The 21,088-nt window shown below is 46.4% G+C and overlaps 1 protein-coding gene across 1 annotated transcript in view; it reads right to left on the minus strand.

Annotated features, from left to right (window-relative positions):
• Positions 1-2,524, minus strand: part of PSTPIP2 (proline-serine-threonine phosphatase interacting protein 2) — a 47,425-nt gene extending 44,901 nt beyond the window's left edge. Inside the window, exon 1 of the mRNA XM_074953883.1 lies at positions 2,391-2,524. Coding sequence (XP_074809984.1) covers positions 2,391-2,423 — 33 coding nt within the window. The 5' untranslated portion in view covers positions 2,424-2,524. The remainder of the gene's footprint in view (positions 1-2,390) is intronic.
• Positions 2,525-21,088: the final 18,564 nt, after the last annotated feature.

Raw genomic sequence — 21,088 nt, forward strand, 5'->3', positions numbered from 1 at the left:
TTAACAGAAAAAGATATTTCAGCCCCCAGCCTTTCCTGCATAGGCCCTCTGGGGACACAGACACTATCAGCAATCTAATGGAGCCAGGAAGCAGAGGGCTGCCCAGCCAAGACCACAGACACAGGGCTCTGAGAAGATGGTCCTGGCTCTTCCGACTAGGGTTAGGGTTGCGGGGAGGAGGGGGGAAACAGAAGTGACTCCATTTAGAGATTTCCTCCCACAGAGCCCCCTCCTGCAGCTTTTCAAAATGGGAGGGGATGATCTGATCCCCCATTTTTAACTTAAGGGCTTGTCTCCACTGCAGTGCTAGCTCAAGGTATAACTTGAGCACTGCCCCTAACCTGACTCCGGTCCACACACAAAAATCTCTAGCTTGGGTTAGGTGCTGCGTTAAACTTGAGGTAGCTGGCCTGTCGGGGAGGGGGGGGCCTCAAGCGAGTAACGCAGAAGGAATGCAGCTGCTCTGTGTGGCTAATCTAACCCATCTGGGTTATTTTGTGGTAGGGTTGCTGTCGCTCAAGCTAGCTAACTTGACTGTACATGACCACAAAGTAAGTTTGAGTCAAGACATCCCCTTAGTCCACAGTGACATCAGAGACAGGCAAACTGCTCAGAGGCAGGTTTTTTCAAACCTCTCTAATACTTTCCCTACACATGCACTTGATGGCTCATTCACACACCCTTTTTCCCAGCCCTCTCTAAAATCCTAGGGGTGAGGAGGATTTAGTTGAATTTAGTTTTCAGAGGTGAGGTTTTTTTTTTTAAACACCCAGCCCTGGATCTCACAGACCTCCTTCCCTACCGATGAAGTTCTGTAGCACATCTACAAAACAGAGCAAAGATAACAAGGGGTGTCGTTTATAGCTGAAAAACGAAGGTGAGGCATGAACCAATGCTTATTTTCATACTTTTTCCCAATACATACCTTGTGTTTGCGTACCGACTGTGCCATGCTATAGGCCGAGACAATGGACCCATTACAACACTCAGCATTTACACCCCACCTTGCAAACCACAGCAGTCGCATTCAGCTAATCCAGCCAACCCCTGCGCAGACTTCAGGGAGGCTGCTCTGTGCTTCTCAGTCGGGCTAACATCCTTCTGACGTAGGGAAGGCGTCATTAGCCCCATTTTACAGATAGCCTTTTGGTGCTGCCATTCCCTAAGGACGACCTTTTCAGAAGTGCCCACCGATTTCGGGTGCCTCAGTATTAGGGTGTCCAGATCCAGGCACCTGGATTTTCATAGGTGCTGCATACCCACTGCTCTGACTGCCTGTCACTGGAGTTGTAGCCACTCAGCACTTGGGCACCCAAAAATTAAAGAACTCAAAGACAGTGGAGCAATCCAGGCTCAAGTGGCTTTCCTAAAGAACACACGCCATTTAGTGTAAGAGCAGAGAATCAAACGCCAGAATGTCTAGTTCCTACCCCTGCGATTAGACTATGTCAAGGGACCAGAAAGTCAGTTTCCATCATCTACCTTATCCTGGCAAGTTACTTCATGCAGGCAGACCCCTGCACCGAGCCCAGCTGACTACATCCTGTCCCCAGTGGAGAGACAGCTCACAGGAGCGATTGGATCTGGCTTGCGGAGCAGCTTGTAGGAGATCAAGGCCATAGAAGTGCTATATGACTATATATAATATTATATATATAGCGGCTGGTCATACCCCTTCCACTCCCTGCCTGACCCAGCTGCCAGGGACAGGGGCCCAGGGTGCCAGAGGGCAGGCACAGCAGGAGGACAGAGCCCCTCTTGGGTAATCTGGGGGGGGGAGGGGGGGAGCATTTGACCCTGTGTGCCCCCCCCCCCCATGTTGGTTGAAATCCTGGTCCCATGAAAGTTAATGGCAGAACTCCCATTGTCTTCAGTGGTACCCGAATGTCCCCCCAAGTGCATACACCGAGGGACGGTGTCACTCACCATGGAACTGCAGCCACTTCTGGGGTGCCACACAGCCACTGCTGGACAGCACACAACAAAAGCCACACAAACAGTAAGCGAAGAACACCCTGTCCAAGGAAAGCTGCAGCATATGGCATCCAAACGCCACAGAGGACCAGCCAGCTGCAGTTACTGCCTGGCAGGCAATTTTAACCATGAACATTATTTACTTTATGAGACACAGAAACCCTGGCGCTCCTCTCCTGCTGTGCATCAGAGGTCTCCAAGATGACATGCATTAAAGCAGAAGCCAGCCTACTCCAGCTGAGGGAAAGCAGGATCAGAAAGGCTGGGACAAGCAGGCAGCTCCAGCCCAGGGCATTCTCCTTAAAGGTTCTTGGGAATCAAGAAAAGCCCAATTTGCTACTAGCTTCATTCCAGCTCTTCTTTCCCCAGGCCAGCTGTTCCCCCCCCCCCACCTCCCAGCCAGCTCCCCCTCTCACCCAGAAGTTCCCCTTGAACAGAGTCTCCTTCATGGTGCAGGAAGGGCTGCAGCAGAGTCCCCCAGCGCCCCAGACTGCAGAGTCTGAGCCACACCGAGAACTGAGAACTTTTTAGTTCCTCCTCAATCCCTGGCGCCTGCCACTGGCTCCTCTGGGTCCTAAACCCCAAAGCCAGCAACCAGCCACCCTGCTTTCGCCTCTCCTCCCTGCCAAAGCAGCGATTATCTGCATGGGATTGCAGGACTTTCCCCTTTCCTTTCTGGGCTTGTTTCCTTTTTAGTGGCTCTTTTCTTGAGGAAGAAGGGCAAGGAATAGAGAGAGTCTGGGTTTTAGGAGTGAAGGGCCCAGCGAGCGCACACCTGGCTGGAAGTTTCCTCCCTGGGCTAGTTAATGACTGCAGCAGATTACAAAATCACGGGTCACGTCCCTGCCCCTAATCAGTGTGGCCTAGTGGAGTGAGCACTGGGCTGGGGCTCAGGAGACCAGGATTCTATTCTCAGCTCTGCCGCTGGACTGCAGGGTGACCTCAGGCAAGTGACTCTTAGTGCCTCAGTTTCCCCATCTAAAAATGGAGATAATTAGTGATACTGACCTCCTTTGTAAAGTGCTCTGAGATCTACTGATGAAAACAGCTGTAAGAGTTAGGCATTATGATTAACAATAATCATATGTTAAATCGCTAATGCATGTACAACCCTTTGCAGGTGTAAAGCATTATGAGGCAAAGAACATGGTCAAGAATGATGTGGGGCCAGATTTTCAATTGCTCAGTGCCCACGACTGGCTCTGGATGGGCCTCAGCCTTTCCAAGTGAATGATCTGAAACACACACAGTTATTTGCAGGGCTGAATCAAGGGGTGAGGGTGAGGAGTAACTCAAGGGCAGAATGGAAATACCAAGAGAAAGAGGAAGAACCACCACCAGTAATCACCGCCCACTGGTAACCACCTTCCCAAACACCAAGACAGCAAATAATCAGGGTTTCTTTAAAGAATCCCTGGGATGTAGGCACAGTTTCATTGCATGTGTGCCAACAGGCAAAGAGCACAATTAGTTCCGTGCAACTGGCTGGGCAGCATTCCCACCAGGTGTGTGTGAATTTCCCCTCAGATTAGATCATTAATAGATTCCAAGACAGGAGGGTTCATTGTATCATCTAGTCTGACCTCCAGTAGACCGGAAACCTCACCCTAGGATTGCTCATCCCCCCAGAAAATCAGACTCTTTCACGGTGTCTCGAGTTGGACACCCAAAATTAGCACCCACTTTTGATCTTAAGGAAGGACAGAGCCCCTCTCCCCCTCAGTCAGGCAATCTGGGGGCACCTTTGATCCTAGTGTCACAGAGTGAGCTAGGAGCATTGCCAGGATGAGAACCCAAGCTTTGTCCTACTAATCGCTAGACAGTGCTGCTTTCCTTGCATGCATCTGATTATTTTCCATAGAGCCAATGCCTTGCTTTAGTAATAAGCACTGTCGCCAGCAAGAACCTTCTGACGTGAACCTGCAGGTCCATTTACTGACATCTGACTAATCAAACACAGCCTAGAATTAGTCAGTCTCTTGGCTGCTTTTCAGCCACTGGATAACCAAAACCTGCAGAAAACCAGCGTATCCTAGGGTAATATTTGCTGTCAGTCACTTACTAATGCTTCTTCCCACAAAGAGGCAAAGGGGGAGGTAGATCTCACTCAGGTTAAGTTAACTTGTGTGATTGGCACCTGAGTTTTAACCTTGCCTGGCTGGGTCTGAGCAGCCCTACTGCAAAAAGTGTCCTACCAGCATTACTGTGTCCTCACTGTTTCTGCACTCCCCCAGGTGTTGCTGGAGGGTACAGCCCATGGTTCTTTGGGCCGAGACACTCTAGGCTAGGATTCTTTCCCACTCAATAGTGAGAGAACTACTCAATCCTTCAGAGGGCACCATGGTAAGGCACGGGAGGACTATCAGCACTGAAGTGATTTAGCCTACATCCACGCTGCAAAGCGGGCAAGTTCCAGCCCAAGCTGAAGTAGAGTCTGGGTTCTAGTCTATGCACCCATAAGATCAGCCCAGGTTTAAAGCACCTCCCAATCCAGATAGGAGGTTTTTGAGTGTGGGTGGGAGGGTTGGGCTAAAACCTGGGTAAGAGCCTGGGTTAACATTGCAATGTAGACGTGCAGCTGCCTACCTGGTTTATCACACGCTGTAACTAACAAGGTAAACCCAAATCACTCCATGGCAGGACAGTGTTGTCCCCAGGAGAAATGATCAAGAGATAAAATGAGAATCTGCTGGAGCCCATGTCGCTGTGTGCAAAGGCCCCATGCGGCTGCATTGGCTCCAGGGACCCTCGCCATTTCCAGCTTCCATGTCAACTACTTACTATGGCTGCAGAGACTGTATTTACTTCTCAAAGGACTGCAGGTTAAAAGGGGCGATGAAGCACACATCCCCAGCCCTGGAGGGTACACCACCAGCTCCCAGGATGCGGAAAGATTCTGCTATAGAGGCAGCTATCCACATTTTCCACGTTAGTAAGGGGTCTCCTCTGCACAGAACCATCCAGCCCTTAGCTTGCAAAGTGCGTTGGATCCTTCAGAATGAAAGCGTGACAATAAGCATCCTGTGTTGTTGTGAGGTGCCATCTAAACCCATGTAGAAAACCTGGAGGAAATAGGCCCTTCTACTTGAAAACGTCAAAGGATCATCTCTAGTCCTTTGCAGGACACAAAAGAAACCACCAAGATTTGCCCAATGCTAGATGGACATAACACCATTCAGCCCCAAAATACCAAGGCTTCTATCTAGAAGAGGAGGGGGAGCTTGTAACTTTCTTATGATTTCTGGGCCAGCCATTTGAAGGAGACATAGTCATAAATACTTGAGCAGCTCTTGCCATTCCATCCTGGACAGGGCAACAGTAGCTGTAGCTGTCACATGCTGGTAATAATGTGTATGAAGAGGTGGGAAGGGAGAACACCATGTGGAAGGAGGAATGAGCTCTCAGGGTGGTTCATTACAGGCTTTAAGTAGCTTCATAACCATTAGCAATGTCATTTGTTCATTAACATCCCACAAAAGCAGAAAGACCTGGCTGTTCCTTCAATGAATCCGCCCTGTCAAGTTACTAAGAATAACTCTGCCACCTGATGAGAAAAATAAAACAGGTTCCTGCTCTATTGCCCTGTAATATACATGTGGATGTCACATAACCCTGTGATTCAGAGCCGGAACGGGAAGCAGGGCTGTTGAGAATAATAATTAAATCCATTAGTCTCCCTTTCTATTCAGGGTAAAGATAAGGAAAGCTTTGGGTCAAGTCAGTCCTCCGTGCAAAGAGATTTGTCTGTTTTTAAATGGGACAATGGCAGGCACCAATCTAATTAATTCCTCCTAATGGGGTTTCTTTCTCCTCTGATACAGATTGAGGGTCTGCAGCATCCTTGGGGAAGGGATATTTGTACAGTTTAACATACCGGTGCATGATTGGCCTCTTTGAGAGAACAAAAGGCTGCCCACCATGAAGTATGTTTGAAGAGGCAACATTCCATGCTCAGTAACCACAGCATGAAAACTATTAACTCATTAGGCGTCCTAATTCCTGTCCCAAGACTGATGGAATAATGACTCTCCACGTACATTGGCTCAAGCTTTGGGGGTGTATAATGAAAGAGCACTTGACCTGCTTGGCTAAATTACACCCATCCAAGAATCTACTGGTGCTCCGGGAGTATTCATGGACTTAGCCTCACTGCTTGCAGAGTTTGCAAAGCCAGCCTTAGGCACACAGAACAATTTTTCACACAGATGCACAAAGCCAGTGGTTCTTGGGAACCATGATCACAGGCAGAGCTCCCTCTGCTGCCAGGAAGAGGAGAACCTGAAATAGATTTCTGTACTTATCGTGTCCAGAGAAGCCTTTAGGGCTTCTCAAAACTTAACTGACTTATTGTTTATCAAACAGAGTAGAAACACCCTTCCTGGAAGGGATGGTCTTGTGCTTAAAGGACTGGCCTGGGACTCAGGAGACCTGGATTCAGTTCCCTGTTCAGCCACAGACGTCCTGTGTGACCTTGGCCAAGTCACTTAGTGTCTCAGTGTAAAACGGGGATAACAATATTATTACTCATTTTTGTTACCATAGTGCCTAGGAGCCCCTGGCTGGGATCAGAGCCCCATTGTGCTAGATGCTGTACAAACACACAATAGAAGGATGATTCCTGCCCCAAAGAGCTTACAGTCTAAGTACTTCTTTTCTCCCACTCCAATTGTCTTAACTATGCATATTGTCAGCTTGCCGGGGTGGGGTCTGCCTCTCTCTATGCGCATGTACAGTGCTGGGCACAATGGGGTCCTGATCTCAATTGCCGTCTCTAGGCACCACCATAAAACAATAATCATCATCATCAGCTTCCGAGCCTACGTAAAGCCTAGCTACAAGCTGGAGATGGCCCATCATTTCCAGCTCTCAGAAAGGTTAGTTGAGGGACCGTCCTTCAAATGAACTGAGGCTGTGTGCTAGGTACTGGAGAATGTGGATGCATTCTGGTGAATTTGAGCACATATATGACTAGTGTTATACAATCACTAACTAGTTAATTGTCACAGGCAGATAAAGTAAAGTATCCACATCACAGGTTTAAATATGGGGAAACTGAGGCAAAGATGCTAAGTGACTTTACTAAAGCCACAGAGGGAGTCAGTGATTGAGCTGAGATTAGCCCATTGCAGTCCTTTGCTCTCAGTAACTTATATGGGATCTACAGGGAAAACCACAGAAACATCATAAATGATCAGTTCCTATTGGTTTAGCTGTCAGGGTTCCACAAGGAGAGGGGCTGAAATATAGCTCGATATTTCTTGGTCTCTAAAAGCAGTGGGATCCCGTGGTCTGCATGTGTCCTAAAACCTGCCTCTGCCCCTGAGAGGTAGAGAAGTATTATCACCCTCTCAGAACAGGTAGGGAAACTGAGGCATATAATTGGTGAGTGATTTGACTGAGGTCACATAGCAGAGCCAGAAGCAGAACCCCCATCGCCTAACTCCAAGTCCTGCGTCATAACAACAAAATCACTCTCCCACCAGAACCTCTGCCTGTAGCTATTTGTGACACTTTTGTCTCTTGTTCTGAACTGGCTAATTTTGCACATTCCTTTTATTATTCAGATACATGCCAGACACAGGTGACCAATGCATTTGGAAAACCATCAGTCAATCACTATCCCCGGCATTCACTCATTTTGCTGCGGGGGGGGGGGCATTTCACTTTTCCCCCGCCCACCCCAAACACAACCAAAGATTCTTACCTGCATCTGCGGTGCCATCACCTTGAAGATAGGTTTTTCTATTGAGGCATAGAATTTCTATTGAGGCACAAGAATTCCATGTCTCTCCTTCTCTCAGCACCTGCCAGCTCTGATGCACCATCCCAACTAGCAGAGCCAGTGCAACAGGTATGAACATAGGTACCAGGAAGGAGCAGCTGTTCTGGAGTTCTAGAACAGAGCAGTCTGTGGAGCACAAATGTAGGCGGGGCACTGCAGGGCAAACACCAGCACGGGATGGTGTTTGGGGACATGTGAGCCCATGGGAAATGTCTCCACAGATTTATATAGTTGCATGTTATGCAGAAAAATACAAAATCAAAAACAACGAGGAATCCTTGTGGCACCTTAGAGACGAACAAATGTATCTGGGCATAAGCTTCCGTGGGCTAAAACCCACTTCATCAGATGCATGGAGTGAAAAATACAGTGACCAGTATAAATATTACAGCACATGAAAAGATGGGTGTTCCCTTACCAAGTGAGGGGGTCAGTGCTAATGAGGCTGATTCAATTAAGGTGGAAGTGGCCTATTTTCAACAGTTGACAAGAAGGGGTGAATATCAAAGGAGGAAAATTACTTTTGTAGTGCTAATGAGGCCAATGCAATCAAGGTGGACATGGCGCATTTCCAACAGTTGACAAGAAGGTGCGAGTATTAGCAGAGGGGAAAATTACTTTTTGTAGTGACCCATCCACTCCCAGTCTTTATTCAGGCCTAATTTGATAGTGTCCAGTTTGCAAATTAATTCCAGTTCTGCAGTTTCTCATTGGAGTCTGTTTTTGAAGTTTTTTTGTTGAAGAATTTGGCTCAAACATAGTTAAGTCCAAAAGTTGCATGGAAAACATACATGAAGGGACATAGGAGAAATTAGGCTACTCCATTCAGAGTAAAATTGGAAACCAGGAACTTCTGAGTTCCAACCCTGCCTCTGACACTGGTTAATTGTGTAGCCTTGAGTACACTACACTACTTAAATCTTTCTGTGCCTCAGTTCCCCAACAGTAAAACAGAGGTGATAATACTTCCTTACCTCATAAGAGGATTGTAAAACTTAATTAATGTTTCTTAAACATTTTGAAGACACTTTATATGTCCTTAGGGTTATGATGATGATGATACAAGCTTCAGAAAGAAGCCTTTCTGTTACCTTCAAACCAGATCAGTTCCTGCAAAGGCAGCAATGGCATCCTAAAGTCTTCCTTCCTCTTTGAAAAGGCCTTTCCACCATAAGAACAATACTCACACCACTGGCATCCTTCTGCCCAACAAACCCCACCAGCCACAAATAAATAAAATTTAAAAAAACCAAAAGCCTTACCTCTAGCAAACTTTGTAATCCAAAAGAGAAGTACCAAAGACCCCAGGGAATCCAACAGAGACATTGCTGTTGATATTGATTTTACGTGGATGGTGCTCTGATTCTACAGTGACAGGCACCAGCATGAAAACTCTAAGATAGAAAAGTAGAGGGAGCAGATTATCAGATGGTGTAATTTGTCATAGCGCCACAATTTACACCAGCTGATAATCTTCCCCAATAACTTTCTAGTCAGAAAGGAGAGAAATATCTGGATTCCTAGAAATCCTGGGTTGCATCCACAGCCTTGAATTATAAAGAAGACTGAGGGTAGACCCGATAAGAGTCTTCAAATATGTTAAGGGCTGTTATAAAGGAGACGGTGGTCAACTGTCTTCTGAACACATGACAATTAGTAATGGGCTTAATCTTCAGCAAGGGAGATTTTAGGTTAGATATTAGGAAAACCCTTCTAATTTATAAGGATAGTTAAGCACTGGAACAGGCTTTGAAATGAGGTTCTGGCATCCCTATCATTGGAGGTTTTCAAGAAGAGTTTGGACAAACACCTGTCAGGGATGAACTAGATATACTTGGTCCTGCCTCAGCACAGGGGGCTGGACTAGATGACCTCTTGAGGTCCCTTCCCACCCTATATTTCTATTATTCTAACCTCAAGGATGGACTAATATAGAAGTGTTTATATTCTGGTATATACCACGTGGGAATGAAATACACCACTTCTATGCTGGTATAATTGTGCCCACACTTGGAGGGTTGTACTGCTTTCACTATACTGGTGTAGATAAAGCACGACAATTTTTGTGTGTAGACAAGGTCGTAATGTGCTCAGTTATGGGCGTGGCAAAATAAACTCTAGATTAGAAAGATAGGTACGTATGACTTGATCCAAAGCCATTGAAGTCAACAGGAATCTTTCCATTAATTTCAATAAACTTTGGATCAGGACCATAAATAAGATCTCATTGAGATTTAAAAATCAAGCCAAGCCTAACAGCTACGTAACTTAGGCTCCTCAGTCCCTATTTGGACACATAAGTAAAGAAACCCCATTTTTCAGAAGTGCTTTGGGTTACCATACGACCGTATTTTCCCGGACATATCTGGCTTTTTGGTTCTTAAATTGCCATCTGGGAGGAATTTTTAAATATCTAAAAATGTCCGGGATTTTGCCATTATTATTTTTCCCCAAAGAAGAGTTGATCATTCAAGAAAGAGAGTGAATGTTGATCCATAGGTGCCGACTCCATGGGTGCTCTGGGGCTGAAGCACCCACAGGGAAAAATTGGTGGGTGCTCTGCACCCACCAGCAGCTCCCCGCCCCCCCGCCCAGCTAACCTCCACCTCCACTCCACCTCCTCCCCTGAGTGTGCCGCATGCCCGCTTTTTCCCCCAGCTCCCAGCGTTTACGCTGCGAAACAGCTGTTTCACGTGGCTGGGAGGGAGGAGGGGGAACGTGGCACACTCAGGGGAGGAGGTGGGGCCAGGGTGGGGATTTGGGGAAGGGGTCCAATGAGGCAGGGAGGGGATGGAATTGGGGTGGGGACTTTGGGGAAGGGGTTGGAATGGGGGCGGGGAAGGGGCGGGGCTGGGGACAGGGGGGCACGAGCACCCTCCAGTGCCGGGGAAAGTTGGAGCCTTTGGTTCCAGACAGGTCTGAACATTTTTCCATTGTGGCGACAGCGCAACGTCGACAAGTACAGTGTCTCTTCTGAGTTCGTGCCGTGTACGGTAGTGTTTCCTCAAGAGCTCTTTATTTGATATTTTATTTTACTGCCCCCAAACACAAAGCCAAAACGAAAGTGTAAATTCACTGCAGAACTAAAGACGAAATTCCTGTGTTTTCGAAGTGATAGAGAAGAGTGGGAAGCTGAATGCTTGGTCGGTAGACCTGGTACTTACGTCTCTGTGAAAAATAAAGGCACTAATGATTTACAAACTCAGGTGGACTCCGACAAGCACAAAAAAGCAGTTTGAGAAGAGAGCTCATCAACAAAATTGACAGATTAGTTTGTAAAACCAGGCAGCGAATCAGAGGATGCTGTTACTGCAGCAGAGGGTGCTTTTGCATTTCACACCGCTAAGCATCACGATCGCTTTACGTCAATGGATTGCACATCTGTCTTGTTGAAGAAGACGCTCCCTGATTCTGACGTTGCACGGAAATTTTCAAGCGCTCGAACCAAGACAGAAGCAAACTGTTATCTCTGTGCTTGCACCGCATTCTGCTGATGTTCTTCTGAAAATGTGTGAAGAAAATGACATCGCTTACTGTGGAGTTGCTACAGATGGAAGCAATCATGGTTCAGTGAAAATATTCCCAGTAATTATTCAGTATTTCGACTGGAAGACTGGCGGTTTGCAGTCAAAATTGATTGAGGTCCAGAACACACCTAATGAGACTGCCGACACGATTGCTCATTACGTAAAAGAAACGCTTGAAAAAAATGGTTTGTTCAAGAAGTGTATTGCATTTACAGGTGACAACGGCAATACAATGTTTGGAGGACTCCGGCATGATGAAGATGGAAAGAATGTGTTTGCAAACTTAAAGAAGTTGTTGCAGAAGAGAACATTAATTGGTGTGGGTTGCCCAGCACACATTTTGAACAACTGTGTTCACCATGAAAGAATGAACGGTGACATTGAGAACATTATTTTTAAAATTTACCAGTACTTTCATAACTACACTGTCCAAACTGAGTGGCTGAAGGAGTACTTTGAGTTTGTTGATGTTGAATACAGAAAGCTGCTTTCAAGCAAGACACAACAGCAGTCATTATTTCCAGGCATTTCAAGGCTGATACAGAAGTCATTCTTTCTGTCACAGGACAAACCACCCACAGTGCTTAAGACATTTTTTGAGTATGAATTAAGTGAGATTTACCTCTGGCACATGTATTCACTTATGAGTGTATTCCAAACTTACATCCAAGAAATCGAAAGGGAAAGCAATTCTGCCGTGGAAGTGCTGAAAAGTTTGAACTCGGTTCACACTATCCTTCTTGAACGCAAGGCTCACAACTTTATGTCCCTGAAAGTTAGGAGATTACTGGCACAAAAGCGCATGGAAGGAATTGATGAAGAGCATGACAAATTCTGTGCTGAAGTAGATAATATGTACAGCAGATGCTTAGAATATTTGGAGAAGTGGCTTAGACCCCTGGAAGACTTCTCTTGTTTCAGGTAGATTACCCTGAATGAGACACCAAATTGGAGTGATGTGGAACCTTGCATCAAGTACCTGATCGATAAGGGGGTTCAAATTGATGATGTGAAGTGTTTTGATCAGGTCAGCAACCTGAAGAAGTTTACGGAAAGTTGCAACAGTGATGAAGAGTTCAGTAATTTGCTAGCACACCAGAAGTGGACCAAATATTTTGAGAAATCCAAAAGCATCTGAGTGTCATTCAAAACTGTTAAAGATTGCACAGTTCTTCTTTGCTATTCCTTCTCACAATGCAAATGTAGAGCAAATTTTTCCACTGATGCAAAGCCAGTGGACAAAGGAAAGGAACAACTTGAATGTTGAGTCACTGAAAGGAATTCTACTTGTACAGTACAACTTCAGACAAATTTCTTGTAAAGGCTTTCATGCCTTCTTAAAGAGCAATCAACCACTGCTGAGAAAAATGCGATCTGCAGAGAAGTATGTGTGGGCACATGAGGAGAAAGAAAACTGAAGAACTGGTGAAAGGAAAGGACTCACTACATTATAAAGAAGTACAGTAAACTTTAAATAATTAAACTTCACTTTTGAGGTCATATCACTTTTTCTTATATATACTCAATATAGACAACATGTAGCACACAGCATACAACAGTATAATAACACATTAATACAACACGAGTTGGTAGATACTGGTGCAAATACCCCCCTCCCCCGTGGAGCATCCTCTTTTTTGAATGTTCAAATATTGTAACCCTGGAAGTGCTGAGCATCCACAAATCCCACTGAAGTCCAGGGGAGCAGGGGGTGCTCAGCACCACTGCAGATGGGGCCCCACTTTTATTGAGGCACCTGGTTTACACATTCTGGCCTGTATGTGGGTAAGAAGCTCCAGCCTGTATTGTTTTCTGTAACAACTGAATGTGAAAGTCGTTGTGAAAAAAAGGTCACCAGTTGAAAGGGTTCTTTACTTACATGTGCCAACAGGGACCAAGGAGTCTACACTACATAGCTGCTCAGCTTGGCTTGAGTTTTAAAGTTCAATATTTGTAAGGGAAGTGTCATTTTGGGCAGGATGGGGATGGGGGGAGAGTGAGGCTATGGGTTGAAACCTGATTTTCAGAAGTGCTGAGCATCCACAAATCCCACTGAAGTTAATCAATGGAGTCCAGCTAATAACCCAGAGCCTCCTCCGCCCCTTGCCCCTGTCCTGCCCAAAATGACACTCTCCTTACAAATATTTTAGAACTTCTATCCTTTGGCATGTATTTATTCATCTCCCTCCATTACCCTCCGCCTTACCAGTTCTTGGGCTCAGTACTGGAGTAACTGGGTGAAATTCTCTGGCTTGTGATATAAAGGAGGTCTGACTAGATGATTGAATGGTCCCTTCTGGCTTTATAATCTATGACATGGTTCCCCTCCTCATTCCAACCATGTCCCCCTGTGTTTCTCCTGGTCCTCTGCATGCACATGCACATACCCACTCTCCAGCAGGGCTGAAATGCTTGGGTAGAATGTATTCCCTAGTCCTCAGGGGGTCTAGTTTGAAAGAGAGAGGTGGGACTCTGTTGTCGTTGTGCCTCAGTCCGAGAGTCCCTGAGGGCAGAGTTCCCATGGAGACAGGTGAGACCCCTTTTTCTACCCCCACCCCATTAGCTTCCCAAAAGCAGGCATGTCATTTGCTATGGGGCAAGAGGAGCAGCTCTCCCCCACCCTGACTTTTCATAGGTCTATATGCTCCATGCTTTCACTCCACTCAGCGACTTTGGAAGCAGTCACTAGGTAAGCAAACTCCCCCGACTGCTCCCTAAATTTTTCTGAAATGACACCCCTGCCCAAAAGTCTGTAGGCGTTGGGTAGGACCTTGTTTAACAGGCTATTTACCAAGTGCAGCATGTGAGGGAAATCTCCCCTGGAGAGAGCTGTGTTGCCCAGAGCACTCCAGAAGCTAGGAGAGGGTCGAATGGGTGGAGAACCAGCTAGTCACAGCTCAGCCTCAGGGTCAGAGGTGTCCCCTGCTGAAAGCCTTGGCTTTGTGGTTCCTGAAGTTAATCTCTGGGCTATTATTGGTTCATTAGAATTTCTAGTTTGCTTTCTGTCAATAAATAACCCCTTTCCCACCTCCAACATTGCAGACTTTGAACTTATTTGACCAAAATCAGGACTTACTGACTGTCTGGCATCCCCAGCTTCCTGGAAAATGCAGGGCACATGTGACATCCCAGGGGAATTGGTTAATTCTTGGGAAAGCTGGTGGGGGAAGGAGATATTCGGGCACGGGGTAGCTACAGAGAAGTAGCTTCAGCACTCACCATGGAGCAGCTCTGTGCTTTCACAAACCCAGCTAATTCATTCTCACCACCTCTGTGAGCAGGGCCGGCCCACAACACTTTGGCACCTGAGGCGGGGAGCTCAAATGATGCCCCCATGCCCCCTTGCTTGGGCCAAAACTTTGAAAGGTCTCAATTCTGCCTTCTTCCTGTTCTACTCCTCTCATGGTACTGCTCTGCTACCTACCCCAATAAAGGAGAACTAACAACTTAAAATTCCTTGTTCAAAAATTTTAAATAACACTAAACTTTCAAACGCCTGAATAGCAAATGTAACTTTTCTTGTCTCCATAGTAAACACTGGCATTTTTATCTGTTTGAATAATCAAAGTGGTGCTTTCTGTGCCTCCTTGGTTGCAAAGATTTGAACTGCTTCCTGAAGGTCCACAGTCTGGGCCAGCTCATGCTCTATTGAGATGCCTGCAAGGCCGACCAGCCTCTCCTGTGTCATTGTGGAGCGTAGATGTGTTTTTATTAACTTCAGCTTGGAGAAGCTGCATTCTCCACCGGCAACTGTTACAGGAAGTGGCACATATATTCCAGAACAGCCTTTGGAGTTGATCGTGCTGAAATGTATCTTGAAAGGGCTTTCAGTTCATCACCTAAATCACTCGCATCAATATCGCGCATGTCATCATGTGTCCACACTGTCTCTAGTGCCCTGCATTGCTGGTGTAGGTCTTCTTCAGGTATAGTGAGGAGTTTTGGAATATCATACAACATCCCAAATATGCTGCTGTGTTCCTTGAGCTGCATGAAATGTTCTTCAACTGACTGTATTGCATAATCTAGCACCTGGTTAAAGAATTCAACTTTGAATTGTTGTTTGGGGTCTCTTATGGGATTATCCCGTGCCTCATAATCAAAATGTCGTCTTCTTCTTTGGTGACCCTTGTATTCTTGAATGGGTGGGAAAATGTCATCAGTGTGAAGTTCCTCTGCCAACTTCTATGCACTCTTCAGAACGTTTTGAAATCCCTCATCTGACCGGTAAGACTCTAGGTATGACTTTGCTTTGTCCAGTTGTTCCATTGCTCCAGATATATCAAGGTCAACACCCTGGAGTCTCTTGCTTGTAACATTTATTTCAAACAGTATGTCATGCCACAACACTAAGCCATACAGAAATTTGAAGTTATGTATGTTTCTGGTGATTCCATTTCCCTCTGCCGCTGTTCTCCCACGAACCGTTCCTGTCATAGCATTATCCTCCATAATGGCAACTATGGCATCATCTATCTTCCCAAATTGGTGTTTGATAGGCTTTATCACCTCCACTCGACTTTCCCATCGTGTGGCACTCAGTGGTTTCAGTGTCAGAGAGGATGTTCCCAGATGTTGCTTCAAAATTTGCCATCGATGAGTTGATGCAGATAAAAATACATAGATGCTTTGAATTATATAAAAAAATTCAGCAGCCTCACTAGAAGCTGATGCTGCATCACTGACCACCAAGTTCAATGAATGAGAACTGCATGGGACATAAAAAGCTCACGGGTCTAACTCTCGGATCCGTGTCTGCACTCCTCTGTTCTTTCCTCTCATGTTGGCACCATTATCGTAGCCCTGACCTCTCATGTCACCTATCGCAATTCCCATATCTTCCAGCTTTTTAAGGAACACATTTGTCATACGAGCTTCTGTAGTATCATCAATGTCAATAAATTCTAGCTGTTGTTGTTACAAAACGCACCGTTAAAGTCATTTGTTCCGTATGTCAGGTGTGCAGTCCAGAATAACAGAATAATATCTTGCTGACTTCAGATCTGCCACAATCTTCTGTTTGACTTTTGTTGCCAGTAACTGTATGATCTCATTTTGAATTGTTTTTCCAAGGTAGTGATGTGTGTACATTTATTGGGTGGTGACTCTTCTTAGATGCTCCTGGAGTACAGCATCAAACTCAGCCATCAGCTCCACAATTTTAAGGAACTTTCCATTGTTTGGCACATACAGCTGATCTGAAGTGCCACGTAGTGCTTGGTTTTGGGTAGCCAGCATTCTCACAATGGCAATGAGCCTTTTCAGAACATTTTGCCAGTAAAGAGACTCTGATGCAATCTTCTCTTGATGCTGATCATCTATGGTGGCCTTTAACCTTAGTCTCATCTCAAGCTCTTTCCACCTGTGGACTGCTCTCTGGTGATTTGCTGCCTTCTCATAGCATGCCAGATTTCTAGCCAGATTTTTCCAGTCCTTTGTTCCTGTAGAACCCAATGTGGCTGGAACATTAGACTGGAAGAGTTTGCAACAAAAACAGTATGCAGCATTCTGGGTTTTTGAGTACATAAACCATGCTCTCTCCACTTTGTCACCATTGGGGATTTCAAGCCAGTAATGTGTTGGATGGAAACTTCTATTTTCATTGTCTTTGGGGAACATGAAGTTTTTAATTTACTGTGGCCCATGCAGTATAAGGAAGTCCCTCAGACCACTGCTCAAGTGGGTCCACAGTCCTGGATCATCTAGACCTAAGGAACTAAACTCAGCAGCAGCTGTTTCTTGCGCCTCCACCACACTCTTCTCTGATCTACACTTTTCTTGAGGAATGTGCATGGTTACATCCATTTGAGATGGAGATATGGATGCTGCAGTAGCTGCCAGGTCACCTGCAATCTGACTAACTGGAAGATCAGGCATCTCCTCACCACTCACATCTTCACTGGGGCCGGAAGTCTCACCGTGAACATTTGTGTCTCTGTATCTCAGGAGAGCTCCTTCCTGTTTAGATAGAAAAGCTTCCTTTGCTTTCTTTCTTTTTCTGAATGCTGCCTAGGAGGGGCGTTTTCTCCTTTCGCTCATGACTGCTGTTCTGTGCCAGCTATAGTGGCTCTCAACACTCAGTTGAAGGGGACAAATAAGCAGGCTGGTAGCAGGGCCTGAGTGAGGGAAGATATCAACGTCTTAAGGGCCTAACTGGCTCCTACTACTTCAGTTGACTGCCTGTTCTCCTCAGGTGGGTTCAGGGAAGCAGCAGGAAACAGGAAGCTCCCTGAGAAGCTGGGGTTAATCAGTCCAGGCCCTGGGGGTGCTAGAGAGGTACATAAGAGGCTCCTCCTCCTCTCTCTCTCCCTGCAGCTCCTGCTGCTTTCTGTTATTCCCTCTCACCTTTTCTCCTGCCTGCTTGTTATGTCTCTTGTGCCCTCCTTCCTCCAGCACAGCGCTCCACCATCTCTGTGCATCTAGAGCAGAAAGAATACAGGTGCACGAGCAGCAGACACAATTTTCTACACACTGGGTCTTAGTGGCACCCCCCACAGTCTGGCACCTGAGGCGACCGCCTCAGTTCGCCCCATGGTAAGGCCAGCCCTGTCTGTGAGGTGTGGAAGCAGCGTTATCCCCAGGCCACAGAGAGAGTCAGTGATCGGGGGATCCAGGTGTCAAAGGCCCTCAGTGCACTAGATAATGTCTTTCATTTAGTAGCTGATCTGGGCCTGGCCCTTGTACACATGGGGAGGATGGATGAACCTTCCTGTCCTTGTGCAGCCCATGTAAGAGCCAGACACATTGCAGTCCCTGAGTGCAAGGACCGCGTCCTCCATACACCCTGATGAGCATGCAGTACCCCAAAGGGGCAGGACCATGCTGCTTCTTCTCAACTCCTCGCTCACGCCTCAGCAGTAGGTGTGCACCTCCTGGAGGAGCATAGGTAACTGTGGATCTGTAGTTCAAATAACTGCCATCAGAGCCTGCTTAGACGCAATACTAATAGAGAGCCATGTGGCTGCACAGGGACATAGGACAGGACTAGGGTGACCATGTGTCCCAATTTGGGTAGGACAGTCCTTTTTTTAAGCCCTATCCCAGCCATCCTGACTTTGTCGGCAAAACTGGGCATTTGTCCCTTTTGCTCTTGCCAACTGATGGTCAGTTGACAAGAGCAAACTGGACAAATGCCCAGTTTTGCCCAAAAAGCAGGGTGCAACCCTTGGGGGGGGTGTGACCTGTAGTGGGGTGCAGAGGAACATGTACGGGAGAGGGGCAAGTGGCAACGCCAGACCTACAGAGGAGGGAGGGTTCAGGAGAGCGGCTCAGGCTGGGCCAGCCCTGCACAGGTTGGCAGCAGGGGGTCTTGGGCTGGCCCTGCATGCAGAGGGTATGGGGGCCTCAGGCTGGTCCCAAGTGAGCAGGGGGTAGAGGTGGGCCTTGGGCCAGCCCCGCATGGGTAGGAGGCATGGAGGGCTGGAAGGAGGGGGCTCACGGGAGGCAGGCCTTGGGCCAGCCCAGTGTAGTGTCTTTTTTTTCCCTTTGGGAAAATATGGTCACCCTAGACAGGACCTTCTGGGTCATCAAGTCCAGTCCTCTGCCACTGCAGACAATCCCGTCATACAATCCCATTCATAAATGTATCAAGTTTCATTTTAAAACTAGTTAGGTTGTTTGCCCCCCACTACTCCTATTGGGAGGCTGATCCAAAATCTCACTCCTCTGATGTTAGAAACCTTCTTCTAATTTCCAGCCTAAACTGATCCATGGCCAGTTTATACCAATTTGTTCTTGTGCCAACTTGTGCCAACTTTGTGTGTAGACACCTCTCAGACATGACATCCGGCAGCCAGCTCCAACTCCAAAGGCTAAATCCGTTGCACAGGGACACCAGGTGGATTAGTGGTCCTTTCTGGAGTATGTTCTGTTGTGAGGCTAACCCAGTGAATGGCTCATATTCACCCACCTACTGTATATCATTTTTCCATCTGAGATCAACATGACAAGAGTGTTCATTTTCTTTAACTGTCTCAGAACACTAGAGAGCCAGACAGATCAGAATTTGCTTATGCAGTACATGCCGCAAGACCTACTCTCCAGATTGTATTGTATTTCTGACCTAATCATATTTTTCTAGTCAAGCAAGCATGTTCCTAAAGTAATATTATGTAGCTCTGATATAGCCCGTGTTATCACTAGACCTCAAAGCACTTTACAATCTTTAATGTATTTATCTTTAGAACATCCCCAGGAGGCAGGTAAGTATTACTGTCCCCATGGAACTGAGGAACAGAGAGATTAAGTGATTTGCCCCAAGGTCATACAGGAAGTCTGTAGCAGAGCAGGGAACTGAACTCAGGTCATTGGCTAGTGCCCAAACCACTGGGCCATGTGGTCTGTGCTGATGGGGAGGATTACTACTGTAATAGTGTATTTTCTGGTCACCCTTCCTGTACATTGCTACACTGTTAAGTACTTGCAGTTTCAAGCAAAAATTGCTTATCCTCCGTTAGGCCCTGATCCAACCACCATTAAAATCAATGGCATTGGAGCAGAACCAGCATGTGGGGGAACTATGAAGAATCCTCTGAAGGGTGTAGCAGTGGGTATGTACCCTCCTGCTAGTGGGACCTAGATCAGGCTATTAATATGGAACAGTTAATACAATATTCTCTGTTAAGGAGGCAGGGTAGTACTATAGATAGGAAATCAGGACTCCTGGTTCTAGTCAACCTCTAGTAGGGTGACCAGACAGCAAGTGTGAAAAATCAGGACACATCTTTCTTTTTCTTTTTGGGGGGGGGGGGCGGAGGGTGAGTATAGTTACATATATAAGACAAAGCCCCCAATATCACGAAGTCTGGTCACCCTATCTCTATGCTACCATTGGCTTACTGTTTCACCTTGGACAAGTCACTTAACCTTAGCTGACCTACCTATCAGATGAGAACAGAAATACTTTGATAACTTCCAAAAGCTTTAATCAATGCGTCTAAGGTGCATTGAGATTCTTGGTCAAAATATCCAAGGGAGAGCCTTGCAAAATTAGGAGCATTTTGGGGGAATTTACCTTGCTCTGAAGCAGCAGCAATGGCTACTGCTGGAGACTAGCTGGGCCATTGGTCTGACCTTGGGTGGCAATTTGTAACTACCGACCTGGCCGCATCTGCACAGTCAAAATTCACACCTGCAATTCTCCAATGGCACAGCTCTACTAGTGGTCACAGTGGGAGAAGCTGTAGTCCAGATAGAGCACAGGTGTTTTTAGCACTGGGTTATCTAACCCTACTTTGACTACACTATGAAGCTTCCACCATTGCTACCATGGGTGGGGAAATACACGGCCTCTTTTTCATCATGTAGGACAGGCCTCTTTAGCATTTCTGCTCAGTTTCCCACCTTGACAGTACTTCTTGTTTCAGCTATATCCACCTGTCAGGGAAATGGACCTTGAATGTTTACTGTTAAACAGAGCCAGGATTGTGCATTGCTTCTGCATGGAAACTGACTGCACAGCTCATGCTCCCTTTTGAGCCATCTGCAAGAAGTGTCACTGAACGGAAATGTGCTAACGGGGGGGTGTGGAAAAAATAATCAGTCAAGAGTCATTCATACCAACATGGACTGGAACTTCACTGCTTTTCCCCCTTTCTGTTGTCACGCTTCCCAAAACACCTATCTTCATTTACCAGTTACTCTCTGCACCTTCAGAACCCTGCCAGTATCCAGCCTGGTAAGCAATCCCCACAAAGTGCTTCGCGGATGGAACGGCTTGAAATTTTTCATGACTTTTTTTTTTTTTTAATTAAAAAACAGTTCTTTTTCAATCAAAATATTTGCAAAAAATAGCACTGACATCATT

This window comes from Natator depressus, chromosome 5, assembly GCF_965152275.1.
Source record: "Natator depressus isolate rNatDep1 chromosome 5, rNatDep2.hap1, whole genome shotgun sequence".
Taxonomy (NCBI): domain Eukaryota; kingdom Metazoa; phylum Chordata; order Testudines; family Cheloniidae; genus Natator; species Natator depressus.